The sequence below is a fragment of the Bubalus bubalis genome, chromosome 2, assembly GCF_019923935.1.
Source record: "Bubalus bubalis isolate 160015118507 breed Murrah chromosome 2, NDDB_SH_1, whole genome shotgun sequence".
NCBI classification, from domain to species: domain Eukaryota; kingdom Metazoa; phylum Chordata; class Mammalia; order Artiodactyla; family Bovidae; genus Bubalus; species Bubalus bubalis.
In genome coordinates, this window is record NC_059158.1 from 39784838 (window position 1) to 39810235 (window position 25398).

Consider the following 25398-nt stretch of genomic DNA (forward strand, 5'->3'; position numbering starts at 1 on the left):
AATTCCATCACCTCCACTAGCTTTGTTCATAGTGATGCTTCCTAAGCCCTGCTTGACTTCACACTTCAGGATGTCTGGCCCTAGGTGAGTGACCACCTAGGTGAGTGACTTCACACTCCAGGATGTCTGGCCTAGGTGAGTGACCACACCATCGTGGTTATTCCAGTCATTAAGACTTTCTTTGTACAGTTCTTCTGTCTGCATATCCCCTAAAAGGCTTTGGGGGAAAAAGTATAATTTTTCGAACATTTTAAGTAAAACATTTGTTCGTAAGTTTAAATATAATTATTTGTGTTAATATGGTATAGGAAAAAATAAACATTTTAAAAGATGGAAGCTGAGGACTAATTATTATGAATACATAGTTGATGACATGATTTACTAAGATAGATTTTAACCAACTCGTTGAACTAAAGGACACCAAATCTGAAAATAATTGTGGAATCATTCATGGGTTTTAGCCAATGTATTTTGAGAATGTCTTCATAATTCTGGAAAAATTCCAGTTATGTTTAGAAGAATTACATGAGTCACATACACAGTTCAGTTCTGAATTCAGAACATCTCCCCCAGGCCACGCTTCCCCCACTTGGGGACCAGGAGCCGCCAGGGCCCTCACTCATGGGAGGGTGCATGCTCACCCCGGGCTTGGCGTGCCCCAGTGGCACCCAGCAGGGCAGCTCAGGGCTGTGCTTTCCTCTCAGGATGTGGGCGAGGGTGTCAGGATTCAGTCACTTCGCAGGCAGTTTTGGAAAATACAGAATTTGAGGATCTGGAAACTGATTCCCTGAAGACTGCCAGCATGCTTCTTGGAAAGTAGATGTGTGTTCCCCAGACTGCAGACCCCACTGCAGAGGGTGTGACTCTGCTCTGCAGAGAGCTCAGGACAGGAAGCAGGGACCCCAGGAGGATATGTCATTACACACTGGAACGAGGACTTCCCATGTGGGCCAGGGAGGGCTCCTCTGCAGACCCTGCTCTGACTGGGGCTGCCCCCACTGCCCCGGCTCGCGCCCAGACGTCCCTCCTGCACTGGGCATGAGGCTCCCGCCACCCCAGTCATGCTGCATTTGCTCAAGGTCGGGGCCAAGGCTCACGGTTGCTCACCAAGCTCTGTGCGGTACCCACCTGTCTGCTCAGTGGTGCTTCCTGAGTGAGTCACACGGGAGTCACCCAGCATCTCCTGGGTACTGTGGGAGGCCCGCTCCTCCACATGAGGGTGTCCGCTCCCGGTTGGCCCAAGTCCCGTCAGGTTGAAGTTCCCTCCCCAGAACTGCTGCCCAGAGGATGAATTCATACCAAGAACGTGTTCCTTCCCAAGGCCACGGCATGAGCTCAGCCGGCTCCTGGGTCCCTTGGAGATCCCCTGGGGTAGTGCCCTGCTGGCTTTTCTTTTTTTAGAAAAGGACTTTATGGCAGTACAATTCCCACGCCATACAACTCACCTATTTAAAGCATACAATTCATTGGTTTCTAGTATTTTCAGAGTCTTGAAGCCATCGCCACCACCATCAACCCCACTAGCTTCTAACCCAACTGCCAGATATAAGAATTAGTTAATTTAAAGAGAAAGAAAAGCTCGTGAGACCAAAGTAACCCAAATCAGAGAAGTGTGGTGGGAACGTTTTATAGGAATCCACACCACGCTGCCTGTAACTCTTAGACCATCAGCCCGCTTACTTTTACCCTGAAACATACCCAGCCTTCTAGTTGCTCCTGTCTGTGCCCGCAGCAGGGGGCAGAGGACTCTAACTCCCCTGGGGACCGTGACCCGACTCATCACAGCCCGGGTCGGACGCCGGCCTGCACTCACCGCCTCTCCTCTCTCACAGGTGTTCCACTGCGTCCACTTTGAGTGTCCCGAGCAGCAGAGTGCCCAGAAGGACAGCAGCGACGAGCCTGGGACAGGGGGCGCCAGCGCGGCCGGGCAGCAGCTCGACCCCCACGCCCTGCAGGCCCCCAGCGGCAGCTCCCTGCCCTCCAGCCCTGGCTCCAACTCGCGCTCACCCAACCGGCAGCACCAATAAAGGAGGCGCACGTGTGGAGTGACTCGGGTGGCCAGGTGGTGCGGGAGCCGTGTCCCCCGCCCGAGCAGGGATCCCTGTGGACTCCCCCCACACCCTCCCCCTGGAGGAGCAGGCCTAGCTGCAGAAAGGGAGACAGAACGGGTTTCCTCCCAAGGACACAAAGGGGCTGCTCTATTCTCCTCAATTTGTTCAAATCATGCTGGTCTCCAGAGGGAGAGAGTGGGTCTTCAATCTTCATCAAGTCCTCCATTAACACCCTACCTCTCTAATCTAACCCGCAAAGGGCACAGAAGGAAGTAGTAGGCAGGCCCGGGTCCTCATACAGAAACGGCACGCAGACACGGGCCTGGAAGCGGGTGTGTCGGGCCTTCACCCAGAGGCGCCCTGAGGAAGGAGGTTTCAGTGTGTTTACTTTTATGGACATTGCCCTGGCAACTAAATGGTTTTTTCTTTCTTTTAGTTACTCTCCATTTGCTGAATCATAGGTATTCCAAATCTTTTTGAAAGGCTCAAACCACAAATCACTTGTTTTAATCCCTTTTGATGCTGTAAGTTTCCTTCTTTAGTTTTGAACGGTGGAGTGTGGGGTAGAGCGGAAAAATAGCGTGCACATCTCCTTAGGGAGGGATGGAGGCAGGGCTTCGTGGTCTGACAAGGAAAATCCTTTGAGGAAGTTCAACAAAATACACAATGAACAAATCAATCTGCGGACACTGGAGTTAATAATCACTCGAAGTGCCAGGTTATTAACCTGTCATTCCTGAAATGTATCCCGCCTTTAAGCTTGGGAGGCTGACAAGGAAACAGTGATTATGCCACCAGCTAATTTAACGTTCAGAAGTATGCACAGATAAACCTGCCCCAGCTTCTGGCTAGGCTGGACCTGCCCTGTTTGCCACAGGTTAGTGGAGGTGTGTGGAGATGGCCATCCTGCTGGTCAGGGTCTGGAATACAAGAGGGGCCTCTCCCGCCTGCTGGTGATCAGTGGTTGCTGCTTTTCCCCCAGCCCATAATACTCAGCCAGGGATTGGGGGGGTTGGGGGGGGGAAGAGTTCTAAGCAGCTTTCCTCTTAATCCTCACTGAAACCATCTAATCTGACAGTTGTCACTTGATCTGGCCTGCGTGTCTGAGTGATGTCCGCCCAGCGCTAACCGCCCTCTGAGAGCCCCTCCCCAGCTTCTCCCAGTGGCCGGCTGCGGCGGTCAGGCCCTCCGCGCACCCTGCCTAAGGCAGGGTGGGCACTTTCTTTCTGTCTTAAGCACACATTGATCATGGGTGTGCAAAGAGCCAGTGGGTCGGCTCTTTCCTCCCAGTGTGACATAGACATGAGTGGCTTATCGGTCCTGGAGGAGTAGTGTCGCTTCAAGCTGCATGAATAAACCAGATGATTGTCTTTCTGCGGGTCCCCCTCAGTGCCCTTCACTCCGATCTCTGTCTGTATCCCCCCGTGTGGGGTGAGTGGAACCCCTGGGTTGAGGGGCAGCTTTTCACCGTAGGAGGAGGGCTCCGGTAACAAATGGAGCCTCTTGCTTGCTCGCCGTGGGTGGGTGGCCACCTCCCTCAGTGTCCAGCCCCTGGTTGCCAATTAGAGCCTGGAATTCTTGTCCACTCAGCACCTCCTCAGGCAGCGCATTCACTGCTGACAGGGAAACAGGAGGAGCAGGGGACTCGGGCACGGGCAAGGTTCAAAGACTTTGCAGGAAGCACCGGTTCACAGGCTCACTCATGGAGTCACCTGTCCAGAGAGGAGTGCCAGCCTGGAGGCCGGCACTGCTGACCTGGGGAAGGTCCGGAGCCTTCCGAGCCGTGGCCCTGCAGCATCCCTCTGCATCCAAGCGCTGGGGATGAACGCCGCCTGGCTGCTCAGCTGCCAACAAGGAGGCACGAACCGTGCCCGGCTGGCCAGCGGCTCGGCCCTTCTCTCCTGTCCCCGGTGAATTCTCTCCACCCCGAGGTCTGTCTGGAGAACAGAACTGTCTCCCTGCTCCTGCAGCACTTCACTCGCCCTTGTTACCACGTAAAGGGAAGGGACGGCGAGGCTGCCCCTCCCCGGCAGCTGCCTCCCGGGCCGATGGTCTGGAATCCTGTTCTGAATGCTGACCAAGCTCAGCAGGGCCACTCCAGTCTGCCTCCTGCTACCAGGCAAGGGCTCCGCCTTCCCTGATGAGCCTTCTGGTTTGGGGAATGGGGGGCAGTCAACAAGTCCGTAGGGGACTGATATCTCCAGAGCCCTGGCCAGTCCTACAGAGGACTCCCCCCACCCCCCACCCCCCACGGGGAACCAAATGGACCAAAATGGCCCCCAAACTCGGAGAAACCAAAGGAGCTGAGAGGGAGTGCAGAGGCTGAGACCCGGCTCCAGGGAGCCCCACCAGACCCCTCCGCCCAGCAGAGGGTAGAGGCCGAGTCCCTGGGGAGCTGTGGGCACCAGGCTGCGGGCTTGGCCAGGCTGGGAGGGGGCAGCGGCAGAGGAGGGCCAGTGGCTCCCCACACCCCGTGAGGATGCAGCTGCACGGAGGGGGGTTGAGGAAGTCGGGGCAGAGGGACAGAGGGGTGCTTATGGCCTCTGGCCCTTTGTAACCAGGTCACGAGATAGAACGAGCCAAGCATTTTGCCCTTCACTTTAGATAAAGCTCTGTGCAGAGTAAGAGGCAGACTTCTTTGGGGGAAAGCGTTCAGTCACCTCCTGGAGCTCCTTGGAGGGCTGGCTCTGAGCACAGCGGGCGGAGCATGTGCCACATGAGCCCCAGTCGAGGCCGGCTCAGGTGAGGCCGGGTGCCAAGCACTCGGAACTTGAAACACACACGCTTGTCTTCCCGTATTCTCAGTGTTTTTTCCGATGTTCTTCTGATTTTAGTTAGAACCATGAGCCCGTGATGGATATGGGACTCTTCTCAATTGCTCTTTAAATTATCACTTTTTAAATCTTAGTAAATGAAGTGTGTTGATTCCTGACAAATACATTAAAAGTGTTTTATCCCTAGAAGAGTTAGGAAAAAGAGAATTATTTTCAGCAAGAGTGGGATGTGTTTGTTAGACGGCGTCCTTGGCCAAGAAGAAAGAGCTTCTGAATCGTGCAAAAACTGCTCAGGAGTTACGCTGTCACCCCAACTGTCAAACCACTGTGCAGACACTGCCGGCCCAGCTAGCCTCACCTTTTTTTTTTTTTAATTTAGAAGATAACAAAATTGTAATCACTTATCCTTTTAGAGCCACGGGGAAAGGAAGGTCTTATCTGTGATAAAAAGCAGAGCATCCTGTGTGCGGAGGCCAGCTGGTAATAAAGAAAGGGAGCATTCCCATTCCCCAGTGCAGCTTCAATTAAGAACCTCCCTTCGGACAGAGAAGAAAAGGTGTCAAAGGAGGGAAACAAAATTAAATGTGTCTCCTTCTAGGAGTTTTTCCTCATTAGTGGTTTGCTTTTTTTTTTTTTTCCTGGTGCGATTTCGCGCCCATCTTCCACGTGGGTGGCTGGCTCCTCTGGGTGCGGCTGGGATGGTGGCCGGGCAGGTGGCTGTGGCCGTGGGCAGCGGTACAGGCCACGCTCTGTTTATTTCTGTGGCTGCAGCCATCGATTCCACGTTGTCTGTCCTAACAGTGGCTCCAGCCTGAGGGATGTAAAATGCAGTCCGTGGTTTTTATTGTAGCAGAAGTTGTCCTGGGCCTGGTGTCCACTCAGGAGTCACTGGAGGAGCTGGGGAAGGATGGACAGGGCAGCCGGAACGCACTTGTTTCTCCCCCTGGAAGCTGACCTGGTCACACCTGGGTGACTGGACAGGATCCTGAGGCCCTGGCGTTTTGCAGAAAATGAATGAATGGTGAGGGGGACTCGCTGGAGGGTAAGCCAGCTTCTGGTACACCCCAGCCCTGCCCTGCATAGGGGTGAAGGGAGAGGAGAGGACGTGCTGATCCTGCTGGTGTCCATGAGACAGGCCACACCTCAGCAGAGCCCAGGGCCTACGCGCCCACCACGTAGCCCGGGGCCCTGCACTCAGGATCTTCTGCTGAACCGGACGAACCGGACATGGGCTGGGAGCTGCCCCCACTGCAGAGGTGAGCACGGGTGTGCACTGCTGAAAATCACTCTTTTTAAAGTATTTTTTTATTTTTAAAAAAATACTAAAGTAAGAATGCTCATGGAATAACCTAGCGGAGGGGTGGGGTACCCTCCCTTTCGTCTGGCTCTGAGCTGGGCTGGTCACTCACTTCCTCTGCGACTGACTATCCAGACAGGCCCAGCCTTGTGTCCCTGCCCTCTGCCAACTGGAAGGCAGACTCTGGAAGGGGCTCCCTGACCCCAAGTGACTTTCTGCATTTTTTAATTAAAACCCCCCCCCCCCCCCCCAGAGGGCTCATGGCCTGAAGACTCCCTTCACCCCCTCATCGAGACTGGGGTCTCGAGCGTTTACCATTTGCATCCTGCGTCTTTACAGCCCTGAGCCCAGGGGAGAGGATGAGGCTGCCGCCACCTGCCCCCACTACCGTCTCCCCTTGACCTCCCTGCAGCTGGGACAGCTGAAGCTGCTGCCTGAGAGCCAGCTCCAGGAGGAGCCAAGGCCCGTCAGGTGGGAGCGGAACCCTGGGGCTTGGGTTCCCACAGACGCCCAGGAACACTGCTGACACGCTTACAGCCTGTGACCAGGTGAGCCTCGTCCTCAAGCAGCAACGGGGTGGACAGGACAGTGTCGGCCAGCCCAAGGTCGCCATGCTGCTCGTGGCAGGAGGTGGCCTCCGCGTTCTACTCTGTATTCAGGTGGCAGGCTGTCCTCCCCGATGGCCACTTCTAGCCCTGGCTACCTGGTTTACCCCCAGCAGCTACTGGAGTTTCCCAAGACCTGCCTGGGCCCTGACAGTAAAGAGGAGACGGTGTGGGCAGGGACCGCAGGGAGCACTGAGCGCTGACCAGTTCGGGCCTCGGGCAGGGCTCCCCAAGGCTCAGCACCCAGCTTTCCCAGCTGCCTTCTGCGAAGGGCAGCGCCAGCTCCCAGAGGGACCTGGGAGGAAGTGCCAGGAATATGCCATTGGCCTCTCCCATCTCTGAGGTCTTGAGGCTACACCCCCCAACCCCCGCAAAGAAGCCGGTGGAGGGAGAGGTGAGGCACAGACTTGGCCTCTGGGCTGGGGGTTCAGCGGAGAACTCAGCCCTCCTTTGTCTTGGGTTTCTGGGTCTCTGAAGGTTGCTGAGGGCTTCTGGGGCCTCTTTGGGTGGGGAACTGCTTTTCTGAGCCATCTGTAAAGGAGGACTTGGTCCAGAAGCCCAGACGGTTCATTTGTGGGCAGAATGCAAGCTTCATTTTGCACAACAGCCTAGGTGAGCAAATATACAAGTGTGCATTCACAAGTCCTGAGTTCACAGCTGTGAGACGTGATGTGGGCTCTCTTCAGAAACAATGCAGATTCCTGTGGGTTGTGGGCCCTCCCCCAGGGCTCCGTGCTGTCTTCGCCTCTGGGCATGCCTGTCCTCTGTGAGCCAAGCGAGCCCACTGTGAGACTTCCCCTGGGACCGTCAGGAGGGGTGCGGGCCCCACCACAGCTCTGCAGCGCCTTCTCAGAACGCCTCCAGGCTCCTGGGTGCTGCAGACATGGGTCACAGCCTCCACCCTGAGCCGGCCTAGTCCTGCTTAAGGCCTGTGAGGTGATCATCGATCCAGCACTTACAGATGATCAGATGCTGGTCGTCTCCAGGGCTGTCCCCGCGGGAGGTTTGGGTCTCAGATGTGCCAGGACCCAGGCACACCCACCCCTACACCCCTGGGGGCCCTCGGGGCTGGCACTCACTTCCTCCTCTCTCCCCCCAGGTATGTGCCCTTGGTGCCAGCAAAGGCCAGCTCAGCAGACGCACCTCCACCCCAGGGTCACCTGAGGCAGAGCCACCCGACAGAACCCGGCGCAGCAGCTGCGGAGCCTGGACTCTGAGGGACGAGTGAGCCCCCCACAGAGCCTCCACCTTGTTCACCCTCTGGCCCGGCGGGACCTTTTACTATTTTCCTGGTCATCCGGGTGGCACTTAGGAAAACCGGCGAAACAGAGAAATCCAGACTGTCATACGATTGGTTTAATTTTTTTTTCAGCAGGAGAAAAAAGAATAAAGTTACAAGATTCTTTTAATATTTTCACAATGTTAAAACTAAAACTGGGCTCTAGGCTATGTGTGTAAGTAAATCTAGAACACAAAAGGGTTAAATAAGATTTTTCTCTTTTAAAGATACAAGAATTTAAGCTTTCCTTACATTTAACAAACTTCACAGAACAGATACTGCAGGGGAACAAGCCCTCCCCACCCCCCAGCTCTGCCATCAGGAAGCGACCAGGGGCTGCGAGCCCTGTGCGCGGCCGGCTCTCCAGGGCCCGCGTCCCGGGGCCGCCAGCGGCAGCAGCAGCAGCAGGGCCGGGAGGGCACCTGGTGGCCGTTTCGAGATCGGAGCTGGGCGGGGCGCCGAGGCGGGCCACATCACTGAGGACGGCCAGGTACTGGCCAGAGGGCCGTGGCTTGACAACAGTGGTAAACGTGGGCGGGCCTGGCCTCTCAGCCCTGGGCTGCCCAAGAGCAAGACCCTGGTCTGGGTCCTGAAGCAAGAATTAAGGCTGGAGATTTTGCAGCGGATTCCACTCTGGTTGGGAGGGGTGCCTTGGGGGCGGGGCGTGGGGGGAAGAGCATGATTCCTTATTTCAGTTTTTGGACCAAAAACATCTGTAGTTGCAGGTATTTACTGTTAGTTTGTGGACAGAGCTGAGTGACCATTTGTTGTGGTAAGAAAGGGTTAAGTTGCTGGGTTCAACTCTCCCAGTAGCCTGTGCTTGGGCAGCTCCAAACGGCCTGGGTCCGAAGGGGCTCGGGTCCTCCAGGCCCCTGCTCAGGCTCTCAAGCGCCCCTCTTCCCTCCTACCCCCCCACCCACCTGACTGGTGAGCACCTCCTAACAGGGGCCAAACAGGCCCGTCCCCGCCTGGCCTGAGCTACTGCCTCTACTCCACCCCTCTGCCCTCTGGAGAGGCGCACGCTGAGCCACACGCCCTCCCTGCCCGCCCACAAACCATGCTCTAGACAGACCCACCTCTGTCCCGGCGGTGGGCGCTGCCCCCTCAAACAAGCCTCTGCGTGGCAGAGCAGGCTGGCGGCCCGTGGACCGCAGGGCCACACGGACCTGAGAGGCGAGGACGCTCCTGCTGCACAGGACGGAGCTGCGGGCAGCTCCCAGCACGGCCGTCGATTCCTGGTGGCTACGAAACATCTTTAAAAGAACCTAGCTGTAGAGGCCAGTCTGTCGGCCACAGCTGCTGTGCTGCAATTAGCCGTATTTGATCAGTGCCAGATCCCTGCACTCGGCGGATGGCAGGCCAGAGCCATGGGGTCAGGGCGCCCAGTCGCTTCTTGTGACCGGGGAGGGGCCTGTGTAGAAAAGGTGGTTCTTGTTCGTGGGCTAGTCTTGAGTGGAGCTAATTTTCAAAGTGAGGTTACTGTTTCTCGTCTCGTGTGATGAGAGAGTTTTTTCATATTAATTCAGGTAAAAAAATTTAAGAACCTGCCCCCACCCCCATTTCCTGCTCAGTGGGAGAGCGAGGCCACCCCCAGCCTAGCCACGGGCCGATCTCAGCAGCTGCCTGCGGCCCAGGCACGTCTGGCCGTCAGGGGTCCTGGCTACCGGGACTAAGGACAGTGGAGAGGTGAAGGCCAGACGCTAACCAGAGCTTCCGGCAAAGCCACGTGCGTCGTGGGGACTTGAACACCAGCTTCTCCTCTAGTGACTCAGAGTCTCCGTCTGGAACGCTTTCCACTTAAGGCTTTTTTAAGTTTGACTCCAGCAGTGACAGGTATGTGTGGTTTTAAATCCACTAGCCATGCTCAAAAAAAATATTCTTCATGTTTTAATTTTATACAATGGCTAGCAGGCACCTTAGAAACCAGCCAGAAATCAATTTCAACCACCATCAACCCCTAAACTACAGTACCAGGATGGCTGGCTAAGGAAAGGAAACGGACTGGCTGTAGTCTGACGCGTGCCCAGTACAAGGTGTCTGGCTGACTTTGTCCTAAATAAGGCTAACATTAGTGAACTAAGAACAGCGTCACGTGGCGGCCAAGCCGGCCTTCAGGAGCACCCCTCCCCGATGCGCTGGCAAGAGCGCCCCACTTTCCGGTCCAGTTTCACCATTTTCATGATGGCTTCCTCTCGGCCACGGCCCATGTGGTCAAACGTACAGTCATGCTGCTCAGGGAGGCGATGCAACATACAGAACACGTAACCTGCAGCAGTGGAAGAAGCAGAGAAGACAGGGTTAGGGTGGCCCCGCGGGCCCAGCTCCTGCTCAGGTCCGGAGAGTGGACAGTGGGCACAGCACGGGTTCCTGCTGTTACGACCCGCCCCCCCCAACAAGCGTGCCAGCGCATTCACATGAGTCCAAGGGGCTCCTGCTGCACTGAGGGTGGAACCCCAAGGCGCCCGCGCAGTGCCTTCCTCGGACACGTGTGGCCGGCAGCCCCACGTGGGTGTCGGCGAGCACAGGGCTGGTGGCTCGGCACTCCCGGCTGGAGCAAGCCTCAGTACCCAGCTCAGGACACCCACTGCTTCTAAAAGGCTGAGGGAAACCACACACACACGAGTGGGGCTCTCCAGGAAAAACGGGTCATTTCAAGGGCTGGAGAAGGTACCGTGTTTAAAGATAAAGAACAGAAATGTTGAGTCCAGTTGGTGTCTCAGTGGAGCTGGATACTTCCAACCCCACCTGGGGGACAGGAGGTGAGACCCCCCTCCCCGGGCGTGCATCCTCCTGGGAGTGGGCAGGCTGTGGGCCAGGCTCTCTGCAACCAAGATGCTGCAGAAGGAAGAGCTGAGGAGAGGGCACGGGGGCAGGGGCTGCGTCGGGGGGTGGACAGTCATCTGAGTTTCCTGGGTCTGTCTGGCCCTTTCTTTCAGGGAAGGTGCAGGAGATCTGGGCTGGCTCCCCTATCACCTCATCCCATCAGCTCTTATCTGGTCACACCTCCAGGTCCCAGAGGCCCGAGCTGCAGAGAATCGGAATCCTTTCCTGAACCTCCTCCTGGGGCCTGTACACCAGTGTGCGCCATACTATTCCCTAGGCAAACAGCATCTCATCTCAGATCTCTCTCAAGCCCAGACCGCCACAGGCAGAGTGAAGGGCAGCACCCCATGGTCCACTGCCCTCCCCATCCTCGATTCCCTTCAGAGAAAATGGGGCGGAGGCAGTGATCTCAGGACAGTGGGAGCTGAACCAAAGACTGGCTACGAAGGACAACAGCTGCTTTACCCAGAGATGATGCCTCAGGACGCTCACAGTCCTGCTCTGATGTCCTGATCACACCCAGGGCAGACACATGCCCACGGCCTGAGCAAACAGGCCGAGCCCGAACAATCCGTTGTGTGAAAAAACACTATTAACTCCTTCCCAGGGAGAGCAGGGCAGTGTGTTTGAGTCTAAATCAGGACGAGGTTTGAGGGAAGGAACAGATGAAACTGCATCTCCTGAGAAGCTGAGCTCCCACTTGGCCCAAAAGCAAACTGAAGATTAATGAGCCTGTGTGTTATATTTACTGATAAGTTCATTACTTGAAGATATTGGATACCAGTTGTCTTTCTCCTAAAGGATTTCGCAGCAGAAGCGTGGATGGCCTCAATATGCATCCTTCGTCTGACGAGCACAATCATCTTTTTGGAGCAAAGCCCACCCAGGCAGGGAGAAGCGGCTGCCAGGTTGAAGTGGGGGTGAGGGCACCGGCCAGCCGCACAGCAGCCGGAAGTGAGTGGAGACATTTCTGTCGCCAAGGCTTAACGTGTTTCTACACCTTCAGCATCTCTAATAAGGGCGGGAGGCCCCCTGCTGCCCTTCCCTGCCTTCAAGATATTGGGGTGATGCAGAAGAGGGTCCCCAGGGCTCTCCTCTCCTCCTGATGGATGGTGCTGGCTGAATAAAAGTAGCAGGAAATGGATTAGCCCTGAAATTAACTCAGCCCTGGCTCAGTCTAACACCTCATTAGTCAAAGGCAGACTGGGAAGGAGGGGAGAAGCTCAGGTCTCACCACACCCCCTCACAGCTCCGCCGCAGCCCGCCTTCTGCCGACTCCAGGCGACGGCCAACTCGATGGGAGGACCGGAGGGCCCGCGTTCTGCTGGAAAAGGAAGCCGGGTACCACGACCACAATAACCCTGGATATTCTCCCCCCACCTGGGGATTCTCCTCAGCCAGGAACACCTTATTTCTCTGTGCAGGTTCTGCATACCTCCCAGGCACACCTTGACACTTGGCTTTGATTTTTGAAATGTAGAAACTACTGAACAGGTAATTGTGGGAGTAGAGCTGGTTAAAAAAGAAAAAAACATTAGATGGCATTCACTGGGGAGAAGTCCGGGGGCAATACTGGAAGGCTCACTTCCGAAGGTGCTGCACTGAGGTTAGTAGATGATATAAATTAAGCTCAATTCCCTCTCCTGTCAGGATCGCTCACCAAGTGGAAGATACATGCTAGAACTTCTCCCAAATGCTGAGTAGGTTATCATCTACCAACAACAGCCAAACGGGCTTGTGTATTTCAGTGTCCGTGGGTGGGGTGGACTGTTGGATACAGGAAAGAGGGCAGGGGACTGATAGGTGGGCTGAATCTTTATCCTCTTTTCTCGGTACCCACAGACCTGTTTCCACTCAAGTGTCATGAATGTTCAATTACTCTCTGATGGAATTCCAGAGACCAAGCTGGGCACATGGAAAGATGCAAAATCAGGCTACTGGGGAACAAGATTATTCTTACTTCAGTGAGGAGCAGTTTCAGAGCCCAGGGTGTTTACAGCCTCTGTCTTGGGTTGGCCAGACTCAAGCTTCCTCACTCCATTCATCAAAAACCAAGTGGGGCCTTTCCAGAGAGGGTCGGCCAAGGAGCGTGCAGGGGGAGAGAAAGCAGAAAGGACACAGCTGATCAGCTGCGAAAGGGGCTTTGATATTACCTATCATTAATCACTCTCACTCACATACATATATATTTTCATCTATAGGCTCCTTATGGCCCCACAGTTCAGCGTCAAGTAGTTTTAAAAACAACTTCAATACTCTACTCTTTTGCTTGTGATAGCTCTATATACAGTCCTTGGGAGGCATAAGCAGTAAAGAATATGATGAGAAGAATGCCAACCCTCCAAAAGGGAGGAAAACAGCCAAGGTAGAAGTTTTTGAAAAACAATTGGTTCATAATGCTAAACATAGTTTAACCTCAACTGCTCCCCCCGGCGTATCATACACACGAGCTGCCTGGCTCCTGGGAGCCCTGATCACTGCTTCCCACGAAATACTGGCCTAGAAGGAGGCCAAAGAGCTCTGTTAGGGCTGCGGAGCTGTTCTTAGTAAATCTGCACAAAACACTCAAGAACTTGGGTGAGCGTTTGTTTGCCAGCATTGAAGAGCACTCGGGACGAGCCCTTGATGAAAAGGGGAGGGTGAAGAAGCAGCTAAGCCCCATGTCCCATGGCCCCCCGCCTCCAGGCCCCTCTCTTGATGCTGCCTGGCTCGGGCAGGCCATCCTGGGTGAGGGGGGAGGCCAGACCCACACAGGTGGGGTCAGTCAGCCCAGCCCCCACCTCCCACCCCACCCCAAGCTGCCCTGCAAGGGGTCCAGCAGCTACACCCTCAGGGCTTGACAAAGAAAAGGCCTGCCCAGGTCACCACAGCGGCTGACTGGCATGGGCTCCTCCTAAGGGACTGTGGCCGTGCACAGCAAGAGACGGGGCAGAGCAGAAAGTACAGCCCACGCCCCAACCCACAACCCACACACCATCCTGGGTGAAGGACACACGGAGAAGCAGCTCGTGGGTGGACACGGGTGCATCGAGTGCCGCATAAACGCGAAGGTGCCTCCAGCTGCAGAAAGTGGACCTGAGGTGCGTTCTTCCAGGACTCACACAGGTCTGACATGCAGGTTTCTAAAAGTGCTCATCCGGTGGGAACCAAACTTCAGCTTTTAAAGCCAACATCCGAAAGTCATCCATTCCACTCAGACCCCTTCATCCACAGCTAAATCTCACCTCTGCTCCCAGAGAGACGGGTGTGTGTTGTGAGACCACCCACCAGGACTGAAACAGTTTTGACAGATGCCACCATTAAGCAAAGATGATACAAAACCAACACCTGACTGACCAGAAGTGCTATGGCAGTTGTAACAGTATTTCCTGCTTCACTCACTTGTTTACAAAATCAGTGACAGTACCTGCCCAGGAGAACAGCCAGGGCCGAGCAGACAGGTCTCCCTGAGCACTGCTGGCAGCAGGGCGAGGGCCTGAGCCAGGCTGCGGACCTGTCGGCCAGTCCTCCCCGCCCCGCCTCCCTGCACGTCCCCTCCGCCAGCCAGTCCTCCCCCCACCCCGCCCCGTCCCTGCTGTTGGGGGGACGGTGGGTGGAGGAGCTGGAGGACCAAGGGCTGAGCCAGCCTCCCACCTGCAGGCGGCACAGCCCCCACCCTTGGCTGAGGCCGGGACCCCCAGCCTCTCTTCCCTCTGAACCTCAGGAACTGAGCGGGGGGTTAGAACTGTCTTTTTCTTCCATGGGATTTCCTAAAGGAGATAAAGCGATGCCAAAATTCACCAAGTCTGAGCCCCTGACATTTTTATTCAATCCCTGCCAGACAGAAATATTGCTTATTGACTTTATCTTGGAGTAAAAACCCCCACTTAAAGCTGGAGTCGGACTTCCCCAGTGGTCCAGTGGTTAAGACTCTGTGCGCCCAGTGCAGGCAGCCCAGGTTCGATCCCCGGTCAGGGAACCAGACGCCACACGCCACAGCTAAGGGTGCGTGCCTCAGTGACGATCAAAGATCCCGCGTGCCACAACGGGAGACAAGGCGCAGCTGAGTAAATATTAAAAAAGATAATAAAGCTGGCGAAACTGCACAGGTCTGGATACTTAGGGACTGTAATTAAACATTTGTTTTCTGACAAACTTCCCCCACTTGGGGGCTCTCCCAAGACGGCCATGTTAGGGAGGCCTCAGACCAGGGTGGGCCTCGGCTCCAGTGCTTCCGTGTTTTCACCCCACTCACAAGAAACGTTTCACACTTTCTTGCTCATTTGGATTTCAGAATGTCAGAGGTTCCAGCAGATCCTAAGAACACTGACAAGCCCAGGGGAGCGCGGCGCTGTGGAGGCGTCTCGGGGTGCAGCCCCGGGTGGTGCTGTGTGAGCGAGCTGTCTGCAGACACACCCGTCCCTGCATGCCTCCCACCAGCGACGAGCCCCAGGCAGGCGTGTCCCGGCAGGAGGACAATCAGACACCTGTTATTCAGACAGCAAACACGGCCCACCCCAGACCTCCCAAAGCTCTCCGAGACGCCTTGGTAACGGACCCTCCAAATCTCAGCTCGTCCGTAAGGACCATTTGCTCTCTCAATTGTCTATTTCAATGTAAACAACAATTATGCCTGACTCACGTCTGAAATGACTGGGCAAGCTCGTTATAAAGAATCACACTTTTCCAACAACACAGAAGTTTCTTAAAATGCAGGACGGCTAACTGACCTCAGAGCTCATTTGAAAGTGCGCGCTGGGAACAGCAGGTGGCTATAGGAACGCTTGCTGGAAAACATTAGCCACTCACACTCCCACCAGCAGTGATCGCTGGATTACACCGCCTCCACTGACCCAGTGCCCAAGGCAGAATCTGAGGCACAAAAACGCATTACAGGAGCTTAATGCATTTTATCAGGCCCACAGTACAGGCAAAGCAGATGCAGGTGTTTCGGGAACGGATGCGCCTGCTTCACACTCTCCTCCATCACTGGTTTCGCACAGTGGAGGGAAGAGCAATCACACGCCAAGAAACAGAGCTGGACCCCTGCTCCCTGAGAGGCTGACACAGAGCTCGGCGGGGCTGAGGAGATAATGGGTGGATGCACAGTCAGCCACCCAGGGGGCTGGAACCAAAGCCACTGTGAATCACCAAGTGGGCATCAGTTCGTCTGTTTTCCAAGGGCAAGGAGAACCTGCAATTCACAAGAGCCCAATGTACTCACCAGGCTTCCCAGGTGGCGCTACCAGTAAAGAACCTGCCTGCCAAAGCAGGAGATATAAGAAATGTGGGTTCGACCCCTGGGTCGGGAAGATCCCCTGGAGGGCACGGCAACCCACTCCAGTATTCCTGCCTGGACAATCCCACGGACAGAGGAGCCTGGCAGGCTACAAGTCCGCAGGGTCACAAAAAGTCGGACACAACTGAAGCGACTTAGCACACAAGCAAAGCACTCACCAATTTAATGAAAACCAGTAAACAATACCAAGACAGCTCTCAAACAGACACAATTGTTTGTTTTCCTCCAAATCAATTAAAATATCAAGTTAAATACAAGCTAAATGCTACAACACAAAGCAGTGTGACAGAAAGCCAAGGTACACGAGCCTGCGCAGAGCCGGGGCGCAGGCCCTGAGAGACGCGTGTCAGAGCCCAGCGTGATGGAGCTCCCGACACGGTGTGCACAGCTACAAACAACCCACCACCCTGGTCTCCTTTATCGTCATCTCTTCAAACCTTCAAGCCTCATTCCTGCAAAAAGCTCTGACCTCTTTCCTCCATGGGGAATTCCCGTCCACTTCTAGGAACAACTTCCATCACCCGACACCCAGGGAACAGGTCTTCCACCTCTCATTTCTGCCTATTTTTCAACGGTGTGTGTGTGGGAGAGAAGGTGGGCCAGACCTGGGGCTGGGCACCTGCCCCAGGAAGGAACCCTTGCCTTCAGCTTGGACCTGTGAGAGCCACCCCCCTCAACCCCAACTTCCCTCTGTGAGCTCTTTAACCCCCTGGAGCAGGAGGAGAAGGGGGCTGGCGGCAGGCTCACATCACAACCAGGCTGTGTTATCTAGAGAGGAGCATATAATTAAAAACTAAGAAAATGGCTCAAGGCAGTTTATGCCACAGGAATAATGACTTGCTCTTTCAAATATCATTTTATTTCAGTAGCTGAAAACACGTAGCATTACCCTCTTAGAACCCAGAGCAGTTTTCAAAATCCAAAAACCCTAGAAGATGCCAGCACTCCTGGCCAGCTCCCCCGCCCCCCTCCAGCCCCCACCCTGGGGGGCCTCAGGAAAGTTGTGAGGAACTGCTTTCCAGAGGAGACCTCATCCTTCTCTCCCAGGCTCCTGACTGGTTCGCTTTCTCCTTCAACAGTCTGCTGTCCGTAGAGTTGACCTTCTCAAACAGAGGGCTCCTAGAAAACCAACTCCAAACCTGCAGCAGAGACAACAGAAGGGTTGAACCTGTCCTACCCAAGAGTGGCCGAGGGCAAAGTGGGCAATCCAGCTGCCAGGCCTCCCTGAAGGCTACGCTGGCAAGAGCCAGTCCATCCAAGTCACAGGGCATCTGAGTGGCAGGGCCGTCAGGGGACATGAGACTGCAGATGCTGCGTGCCTCTCCAGAACAGCGCTGGAGCAAGCGAGGAAAGCCCACCCCTTTTTCTCTGCCGTCCTTCCAGTCCACAGGCTGGGGTCAAGGGGGAGGACAAATACGACAGACCCTCCAGTTAGTGCCCCCTTGCTATGGCAGGTCCCTTATGGGAAGCTCAAGTTATCTTTCTGAAGAATCCAGTAAGGAGCCTGAGCACTGGAGCCCAAATGCTGGATTCCGTTCCAGCTGCACGGCCATGTGGCTGCTGCTGAGCCATCTAGCCTTTCAGACCGCAGGTGTGGCTCCGATAAATGGGGCTGTTACAGCCATCAAGGGCCAGAGCAGCTGAAGCCTGACTCGAGGAAGACCCGCTCACTCGTCGGGCTTCACGGCTGGGCCCCCCCGCTCTGCCCCCGCCTGCAAGGCTTGCTCATCCTGTCACCTCCTCTGCCGCTCAGTCTACACTCTGCTCCTGTCTCCTATGACAAAGGAGAGACAACAAGGAAATCTTCCTGTGAGTGTGCGATGCACACGTCTCCTCTGTCCCTCTGCACAAACCCCTCTGCATACTATAAATGTGCTGCCATAAGCTGACAAGCTCAATAAAGATTTCTGTTGAAGATATGCAAATTTTAGAAAAACCTGATTTAAATATATGACGACTACACAGGGCAGCCTGGAAAGCAGTCAGTGCCTAGGCCCATGGAAGGGACGCGCAAACTCTCCATGGAAAGCAGTCAGTGCCTAGGGCCCATGGAAGGGACGCGCAAACTCTCCATGGAAAGCAGTTAGTGCCTAGGGCCCATGGAAGGGACGCGCAAACTCTCCAAGGACAGCAGGGAACAGCTTCTTTGCTCCTGTGAAGGCTTCTCCCAGGAATGGCTGGGAAGTCTGCAAGCCTCTCTCCGAAGCAGAGGCAGAGCATGTGTGTTTCCAAGTTTGGTCATGTACTGACTGCGTGCTGAAAAGCCCATGTCTATTTCCCGAGACTGCCGGGCTGGGAGCTGGTGAGAAAGGATGAGTGAGAAAGGAATGGGCTGGCGACGCTGCAAACACGCCGCTTCACCTCTGCTGCGCCCGCGCCGCCGCACCCGTCCTGTGCTTCTCGAAGGGAGTCTCGTGCTTGTTGTCACCACACAACGCAAACAGGTCATTCTGAGGGCCTCAAGGGTACAAGCACGCTCTCTCTATTTTCACAAATTTGGGCTTTAAGGTCACAGGCCCCACAACATCTGCTGTGTACTGCTGTGCGCATGTGTGTGGCAGGAGGGCGGGGTGGAGAGAAGGCGGCCAGAGAAGCGAGCTAAAGTTGGTTAAACACACCTCTCCTGGAGGGAAAGAGGCTTACTCTGTGGCAGAGAAATGTTTTAGCTGAAGACATGAGCTCAAATTTGAAGTCTAAGTATAAACTATACTTAGAAACTTCCACCGAATGGACAGCCCACTCCAGGATTTGGAAGACTTCCTGTCTAGATGTGGGGGAAGAGCTGACCTCATACCCAGCTCCTTCACCGAATAGTTCCAGTCTGGGTATTAAAGAACCGCACGAACGGAACCTGAATATTTCTCAATCCCAAGGGCCCTAGTTGGTTCTGACAGATCTGAACAGCCGACTCCCCACGGGCTCTGTGGTGCCCAGTTTTCCGTGTTGCCCTTCTCCTTCTCTGGTAGCACCTCATCTTCTGTCCTTTAAATATCAGAAGTATTCAGTGCTGGACCCCTTGTTCTCTCCCAAGGTTTAAATTCTAACTGCACATGCTGTCCCCTCTGAACTGTCTCTCTGCCCAGACCACTCTTCTGAGCTCCATGCCGCCATATCCAATTAACTCCTTGCTATCTTGGCTACCTCAAGTGTAAGATATCCAAAATGGAACACACACCTCCTCCTTCAGTGTCCCCCAACCTAGGAGAACAGGGCCACCACGCAGACAATGGCTATGACGTGACCCTGGAGCCATCACGGCATCCTCCCCAACGTTCACCTTCAGTTACCAAGTGCTGTGGATCCTGCTTCTAAAAACCAAATCCACTCCCTTCTTCCCATCCACACAGCCGCCACCTGGTCAGGACCACCAGTACCTCACGCCCAGGCCACTGCCCAGCCTCCTCCAGCAGGCAGAGTGAGCCCACACACCCCGATCTGTGCAGCACACTCTCATTTAGCCTCGGTCATTAATCGCCTCAGCACTCCTGCTCCCGGCGGCCTCCCGCTCTTCGCACCACTCACCCCTGTACTCCGTGTTCAAGACAAAGGGACCTCACTGCGTTCTTGATTCTGCAGGTCTCGGCTTCAACGGCTCTTCCTCAGGAAGATCTTCCTGGAGCCTCAGATTAGGCTAGGGACCTATTATATGCTTTCATCTCCTGGACCTTTCCTTCAGTCACTAGTCACAGTTACAATTATCGGGTCATTTGTGTAGCTTTTTTTTTTTTCATTTAACTTGTTTTCCTGACGAGATTTCATGAAAGCAAAAAGGCTGCCTCTATAACTGACCACATGACATGCCTCCTATGGCTAGAACAGTACATGGCTTACTCAAACATTAGTTACAAATCGTGTTTTCCACTACTTTCAAAAGATTCACGCACCCCAATGGTCACAGCAGTACTGTTTATAATAACCAAGACGCTGAAACCACATCCTGTGGCAGGAGTGAGCGCAGCACGCAGACGGCCAGGAAGAAGGCCCAGGCCCGGGGCGCGGGGAGCCAGGCCTCCGCCTCCGCCTGTGGCCGCCGAGCCGCCCACGGTGCGGCCCGCCGCCTGTCTCCACGCCCTCCAAGCCTTCTCCCTCACTCTCAGACCGATTTCTTTTTTTTTTTTTTTTTTGTAAGGCTAATTGAATTGACATGTACTTTTTTCACACTAGTTAATTAATTCCTCTTCTAATAGGTAATATGTGAATATAACAGAAATTCAGTTTGTATAAAATGATATTCAGCAAAAAGTCAGTCTCCCATCCCATTCTCTCAGTTACCAACACAGAGGCAAAGCAACCACCAGCTCTGACACATCCTTGAGAGTCTGAGCATACACGTATGTTTGTGTTCAGGTCCCAGAGGGCTGTTTTAAACTCGTAAATCCCATCATGAAATTCACTGTGTAAACCCCTCAGTGCCTGCCCACTACTTTTAGAATAAAATTCTGACACCTGCGAAGGCCTCCCGGCCCATCCGGCCCCCAACCCCTTCACACATGTGCTCGGATCCTCAGATTCAGACGCCAAGCGGCTCCGGCCTCCAGGGCGGTGGGTGCTCTTCCCCAGTGCTCCGGACGGCCGGCTCTCCCAGCTTCTGTGTCTCAGCCCCGCAGGCTCTACATCCGGCCCGTCTCGGCACACGCTCCTCTCAGAAGCGGTCTCGTTCACCTGCTCCCTCACGGACTGCATCTTTCCCCCAGAGAAGAAAGCACCACGAGGGCAGGGCCAGTGACAGTTCTGTTCTCTGTTCCTCGGGAGCTCAATAAAGATTCGCAAGCAGAATGAATAAATAATCTGAGTCAACATTTTACACAAAGAAAAGGACTTCCAGCAGTAAAAAGAACATTTTTACTGGTGGAATAACCAGTAACCCCGGTGCCTGTGCCCTTCGGCCCCTCTCCCGGAGAAGGACCATGAGCGCCGAGCGGCCGGCCCCCGGACCCCTGGGGACCAGCTGGAGCAGGCACTCTCAAGACGATCACTGCCTGGTCTCAGCTTCTGATGGGTTCCCTGTTTTTCCCTCCAGTACCAAGTTTGCTTTCCTAATTATGCTTCTCTGTTGCCATTATTAATATGAGCCTATATTCACTGAGCTCACTCTAAGAGGCAACCCAGAAACGTCCAAGATGGCATTAGACGCTCTCCTGGAACTAACTCATGATCACAAACGAGCTGAGCACAGACAACGGAGAACCAGATATAACCATGTAGGTTTCCACTGACATTTCTCATTTTACCCTAGCATTTTGGCCAATTACTCCAGATTCTGAGGAAAATTAATCCTGGGGTAGCATCCAGTTCAAGGGAAGAGCAATGTAATTGACGCAGGAGAATTAACACAAAGCTGGGCTTTATCTGTACGTCTGGAACTTTCCCCCTCTGAACCTGTAACACTGCAGCGCACAGCTCTAGAGAACACAAGTCATCAATCGTACTACTCACAAGAACGCACAAACTCCATCGTGTGCTGACTCGCGCTCCCATCTTCCACTGCAGAGCAGAGGCTGGCCGCTGCAGGGTGGGGGTCCTCATGGGCCAGGGCGGAAGAGCCCCGCTCCCCTCCTCGAGGGACAAGCGGGCCGCCACTGGACAAAGCCTCCCCGACCCACAGGACAGCAGCCGCAGCCTCTGCCCACCACCTCCCGCCCTTCGGTCTAACAACCCATTTCCAGCATCACAAGGAGCATCTTCACGGATACTTCGTAGAAACTCTGGCCAGAAAAGAGCATGTGACATGTGCATGAAAACGCCCCCCCCCCCCCAGCTCCCTGCAGCCCCAGAGAACTTGCTGGAATGAGGGGAGTGGGCCTGGCCGTCTGCTATGGGAGACAGCCCCAGGGGGAGGTGCCCACAGGCCAGGCACCCACGCCCAGGCGTGCACGAGGCACTGCATGTACACATTACCTGCACAGCAGTGGATGAGGTACCCAAAGCAAAGAGGGGCGTTTCTTATCATCCAGCCATGTCCCAGGCACTGTTCTGGGGCAGAGAGTACACTAAACGGTTGGAGTAGCCCTAGCGCAACTCCACAGGTGACAACAGAGAAAGACCGCACCCTCCAAGCCACTGGAGGGAAGCGGAGGGGCCCTTCCCAAGTGCACACCACCCCAGGAGCCCGTGCCGGGGCTCCCGCCCCTTCCATGCTGTTCTCTCCCCGCTTCTTTGTGCCTCAGTAACCACGGTTGCCTTAACGCCGGACCCATAGCACAGGGTGTTCTCTGGATGGCAGCTCGAGGGCAGGTCAAGTCTGGAGGACTGAGCCTCCACACCAGGAGGGCTCTGCATTGCTGCCCCCATCCCTCTCAGAGCGCAGAAGAGGCCTTCATTCCCTACTGGGTTCCGCCTCGCTCCCAGCAGGGATGGGAATGACGTCTGGCCAACAAGGAGACACAGAGAGGTGGGAACTTCTAGAGAAGCCAGCTGATGCAGCTACTGTGGGCACTTCAATAATTTACAGGACAGACTCCTCTCCCCTTTCAGTCTGGGGCCTCTGAACTCTGCTCCCGGATCTCACGGTCAGCCCTGACCACCCACATGTGCAGTGTGACAGCGTGTCTCCAGCCAGCTCCCAGCACTTCCTCCTTGCCTCACCGGCACTTGAGTCTCTGGGTCTCAGGCCCTTCGCGGCTCTGTCCCCAGGACCCAGCTCCCTGGTGGCGTGACTTGGAGTCTCAAAGGCTGAAGTGTTTGGGTAACACCAGACAATGAATGAGAGCCAGCGACCCACCACCACGGCACCTGGGGCTCTGGTTAGGGCAGCCTTCTCACATCAGTCTTCCAAAAACGCCTCACTCCCCGAATGCACGTTCTCGTCCAGTGACGCTGCAGAGCCCGTGTTGCTGTCTGGTCACGGTCTTATCGGGCTCCGCAACAGGCAGCCGAACTTGAAGCAAGCGGCAAGGCTCTGCCTGAAGCCTGCCCCTCCAGGGCCCGAGAGTCGAGGTGTAAGGACTCTCACGTGATCATATCAGAACCTTGGTCTGCTTAGGTAAAAGCACTTTCCAGAAGCAGAAACCAACTTCATTGATATTGATCTCTTCAGAGGAAAGGTGCTATAGAAATCTCATCTAATAAATAAAGGATTCAAACTCCAGTGTTGGGCTGTCAGTCCAGGAAGGGAAAGGAGCTACCAGGCTCAAGGAGTCAAGAGTATTTATTGGTCATCTGTGCACTGTTTACAGAGCTCTATTCTAGGGGCTGGGTGGAAGAGAAGAAGAAAAAAAAGTCACTAGTTCCTGCCTTTAAAGACAGCTAAAGATGCACAGAGAGGAAAATGCTGAAGGACACAAGAAGCAAAGCAAGAAATCAACTGCAAATAAAATCAATACGCTCCAGCTCCGTGTAATAAATCGGGGGCACTGAGGAGAGGTCACTGGCTAAGGTGTCCTGGAGGAGGTATTTTCAAGGAAAACAAGGACATGAATTAGCACTCAGGAGAAAATGGAATGAACACGTCAGTAAGAATTAAGTGCTGCTGTGTCTCACATTACCCAGGCGCAGCGGGGGACACAGAGGTGGCAATGCCATGGCCTGTCCTCCAGAAGCATCATATCCCAGTGGAGTGACAAGGGGCACATGGGACAATGGAACCCATTCAGAAGGCTACATAAACTGTCACCGGTCACTGAACTGCATCACTGAGATGGGGAAGAGCTCAAGGAGCAGCCAAGACCCACACGGCTGGGAAGAGGGACAAGGCACCCTGCAGTCACACACTCACTGTCCAGGGCAGCCATGGTCCAGGGTGGGAACACGAGAAAGTGGTGGGAGCTCAACAGACCTGGGTTCTGTGCCAGCTGCTTCCTTAATATTTCTGAGTTACTTGACTTCAAAGCTTGAGTTTTCCACCTCTGTAAAATGGACCATCTGTCCACCCATGCTAAGGGCTACACACTATAACATGGTTTCAGGCATCTAGTGCAAAGTAGGTGCTCGATAAAGCTGCTTTTCCTGCACCCAGAGGGTCACAACTGCAGTGGTACAGGGCTCACCCATCCGCTCACCGAGGCAGCACCACACACCAGGTGCTATGGCAGGGCCACGAGCGGCCGAAGAACACAGCATCAGCCTGTCCTCCAGGGCTCACGGTGTGGAGGAAGGGCAGACAGACGGCCCGAGCGTGCTCTGAGAACTCCAGCAACGGGGCTAACCGTGGGCCCCACAGACGGCTTCTGAGTGGCCCCACGAGGAGATCAGCAGGGGAAAGGTTTCGTCACAGAGACATCCAGATTTTGTGAGGGCCCCTGATGAAGCAAACCGTGGAGACGAGCCCTGAGCCCAGCCTGGCCATCCTGCCCCGCCTCGCCTCTGCGCCCCCACACTGTTCTCCAGGCCCCATACATGGACTTGGGCCTGGAGGACCGGGGGTGCTGGGAAGCCAAAGCTACTGTGAGGAGATGGCTTGCAGGAGAGGAAGGTGATTTGTGACAGGTCTGTCCAGAGGGCAGAGAGCCGAGGAAGAAGGGCATGTTATACAGAGAGGGCAGTGTTTGTTAGTGCAGTGGAGGAAGCACCTAGTCAGTCTAAGCTGCCTGGCAATAAGACAGGCCTCACCCCTCCAGGCTGGACCTACACAGGGGCTGGACTACCTGCCAGGGCCCTGCTGATGCCATTTCTGCAGTGTTGGGTCAGGAAGCTGGACAGGCACCAGATGAGTAACTTCTAGGTCATTTCAGTGCTTGGACTCTAAGAGAGTGATGGGGTTGATAGGCAGCAATGGGAGACTGGTGTGGTTACACACAGTAGGTCTGTGACCTGCCTGTCTCTGTGACCTCCAAAGAGCCCATCTTGTCCATCTGCAAATGAATCACAGGTTTTATTTAGGCAAATACACCCATCTGTAAAGTAGAGTATTTAACTAAGCCAAAAGCGTATCACATAATTTTAATTAGACCAAGCAAGCAATGCTCCTCTGACAGCATGTATGTCTTGACTGATTCTCCCCCTCTACCAATAAAAATTCAAGGCAGACAGAGGTATGTAAAAATAAATAATGCTAAGGTTTTCTATCTAAACCTTACTCTTTAAGCCAGTTATTCCCTTGGGAAAAGCTCGGGTTTTACATGTACGCTGGCATCAAGAGTCTCCATGGAGACCAGCCCGTTCTCCTGTGCACCTGCTCAGGCCTGCCTTCACACACAACCACAAAAGGACTTTTCCCCTAAAGAGAGCCCGGGGGTTCGCCAGAGCGCCACGCTTCTCAGACTTCTGACTTGTTCTTGCATATTATCAGCCAATACTGGTGGGGTGCCCACCCAGGCCACATTAGCCAGGGTTGTGCGAGCCAGAGCAGCACGT

The 25398-nt window shown here is 54.6% G+C and overlaps 2 protein-coding genes and 1 long non-coding RNA gene across 10 annotated transcripts in view; 2 read left to right on the forward strand and 1 right to left on the reverse strand.

The window, feature by feature from the left end:
- Nucleotides 1-3425, forward strand: part of BTBD9 (BTB domain containing 9) — a 411047-nt gene extending 407622 nt beyond the window's left edge. For all 5 annotated transcript variants that reach the window (XM_025261016.3, XM_044938341.2, XM_044938339.2 and 2 more), the window contains one exon: nt 1833-3425. In XM_025261016.3, the coding sequence (XP_025116801.2) occupies nt 1833-2027 (195 nt within the window). In that variant the 3' untranslated portion in view covers nt 2028-3425. The remainder of the gene's footprint in view (nt 1-1832) is intronic.
- A 2666-nt stretch (nt 3426-6091) lies between these two features.
- LOC123332275 lies at nt 6092-8136 on the forward strand. Its single transcript, XR_006549137.2, has 2 exons — nt 6092-6670; nt 7827-8136. It is a non-coding gene; the product is annotated as an uncharacterized LOC123332275 (long non-coding RNA).
- Nucleotides 8137-9880: 1744 nt separating this feature from the next.
- Nucleotides 9881-25398, reverse strand: part of ZFAND3 (zinc finger AN1-type containing 3) — a 327210-nt gene continuing 311692 nt past the window's right edge. For 2 of the 4 annotated variants that reach the window (XM_044938344.2, XM_025261049.3), the window contains one exon: nt 9881-10272. In XM_044938344.2, coding sequence (XP_044794279.1) covers nt 10118-10272 — 155 coding nt within the window. In that variant the 3' untranslated portion in view covers nt 9881-10117. Of the gene's footprint in view, nt 10273-12789; nt 12892-16178; nt 17247-25398 lie in introns of those variants that run through there. The other 2 variants (XM_044938343.2, XM_044938345.2) reach the window with 2 other exon arrangements.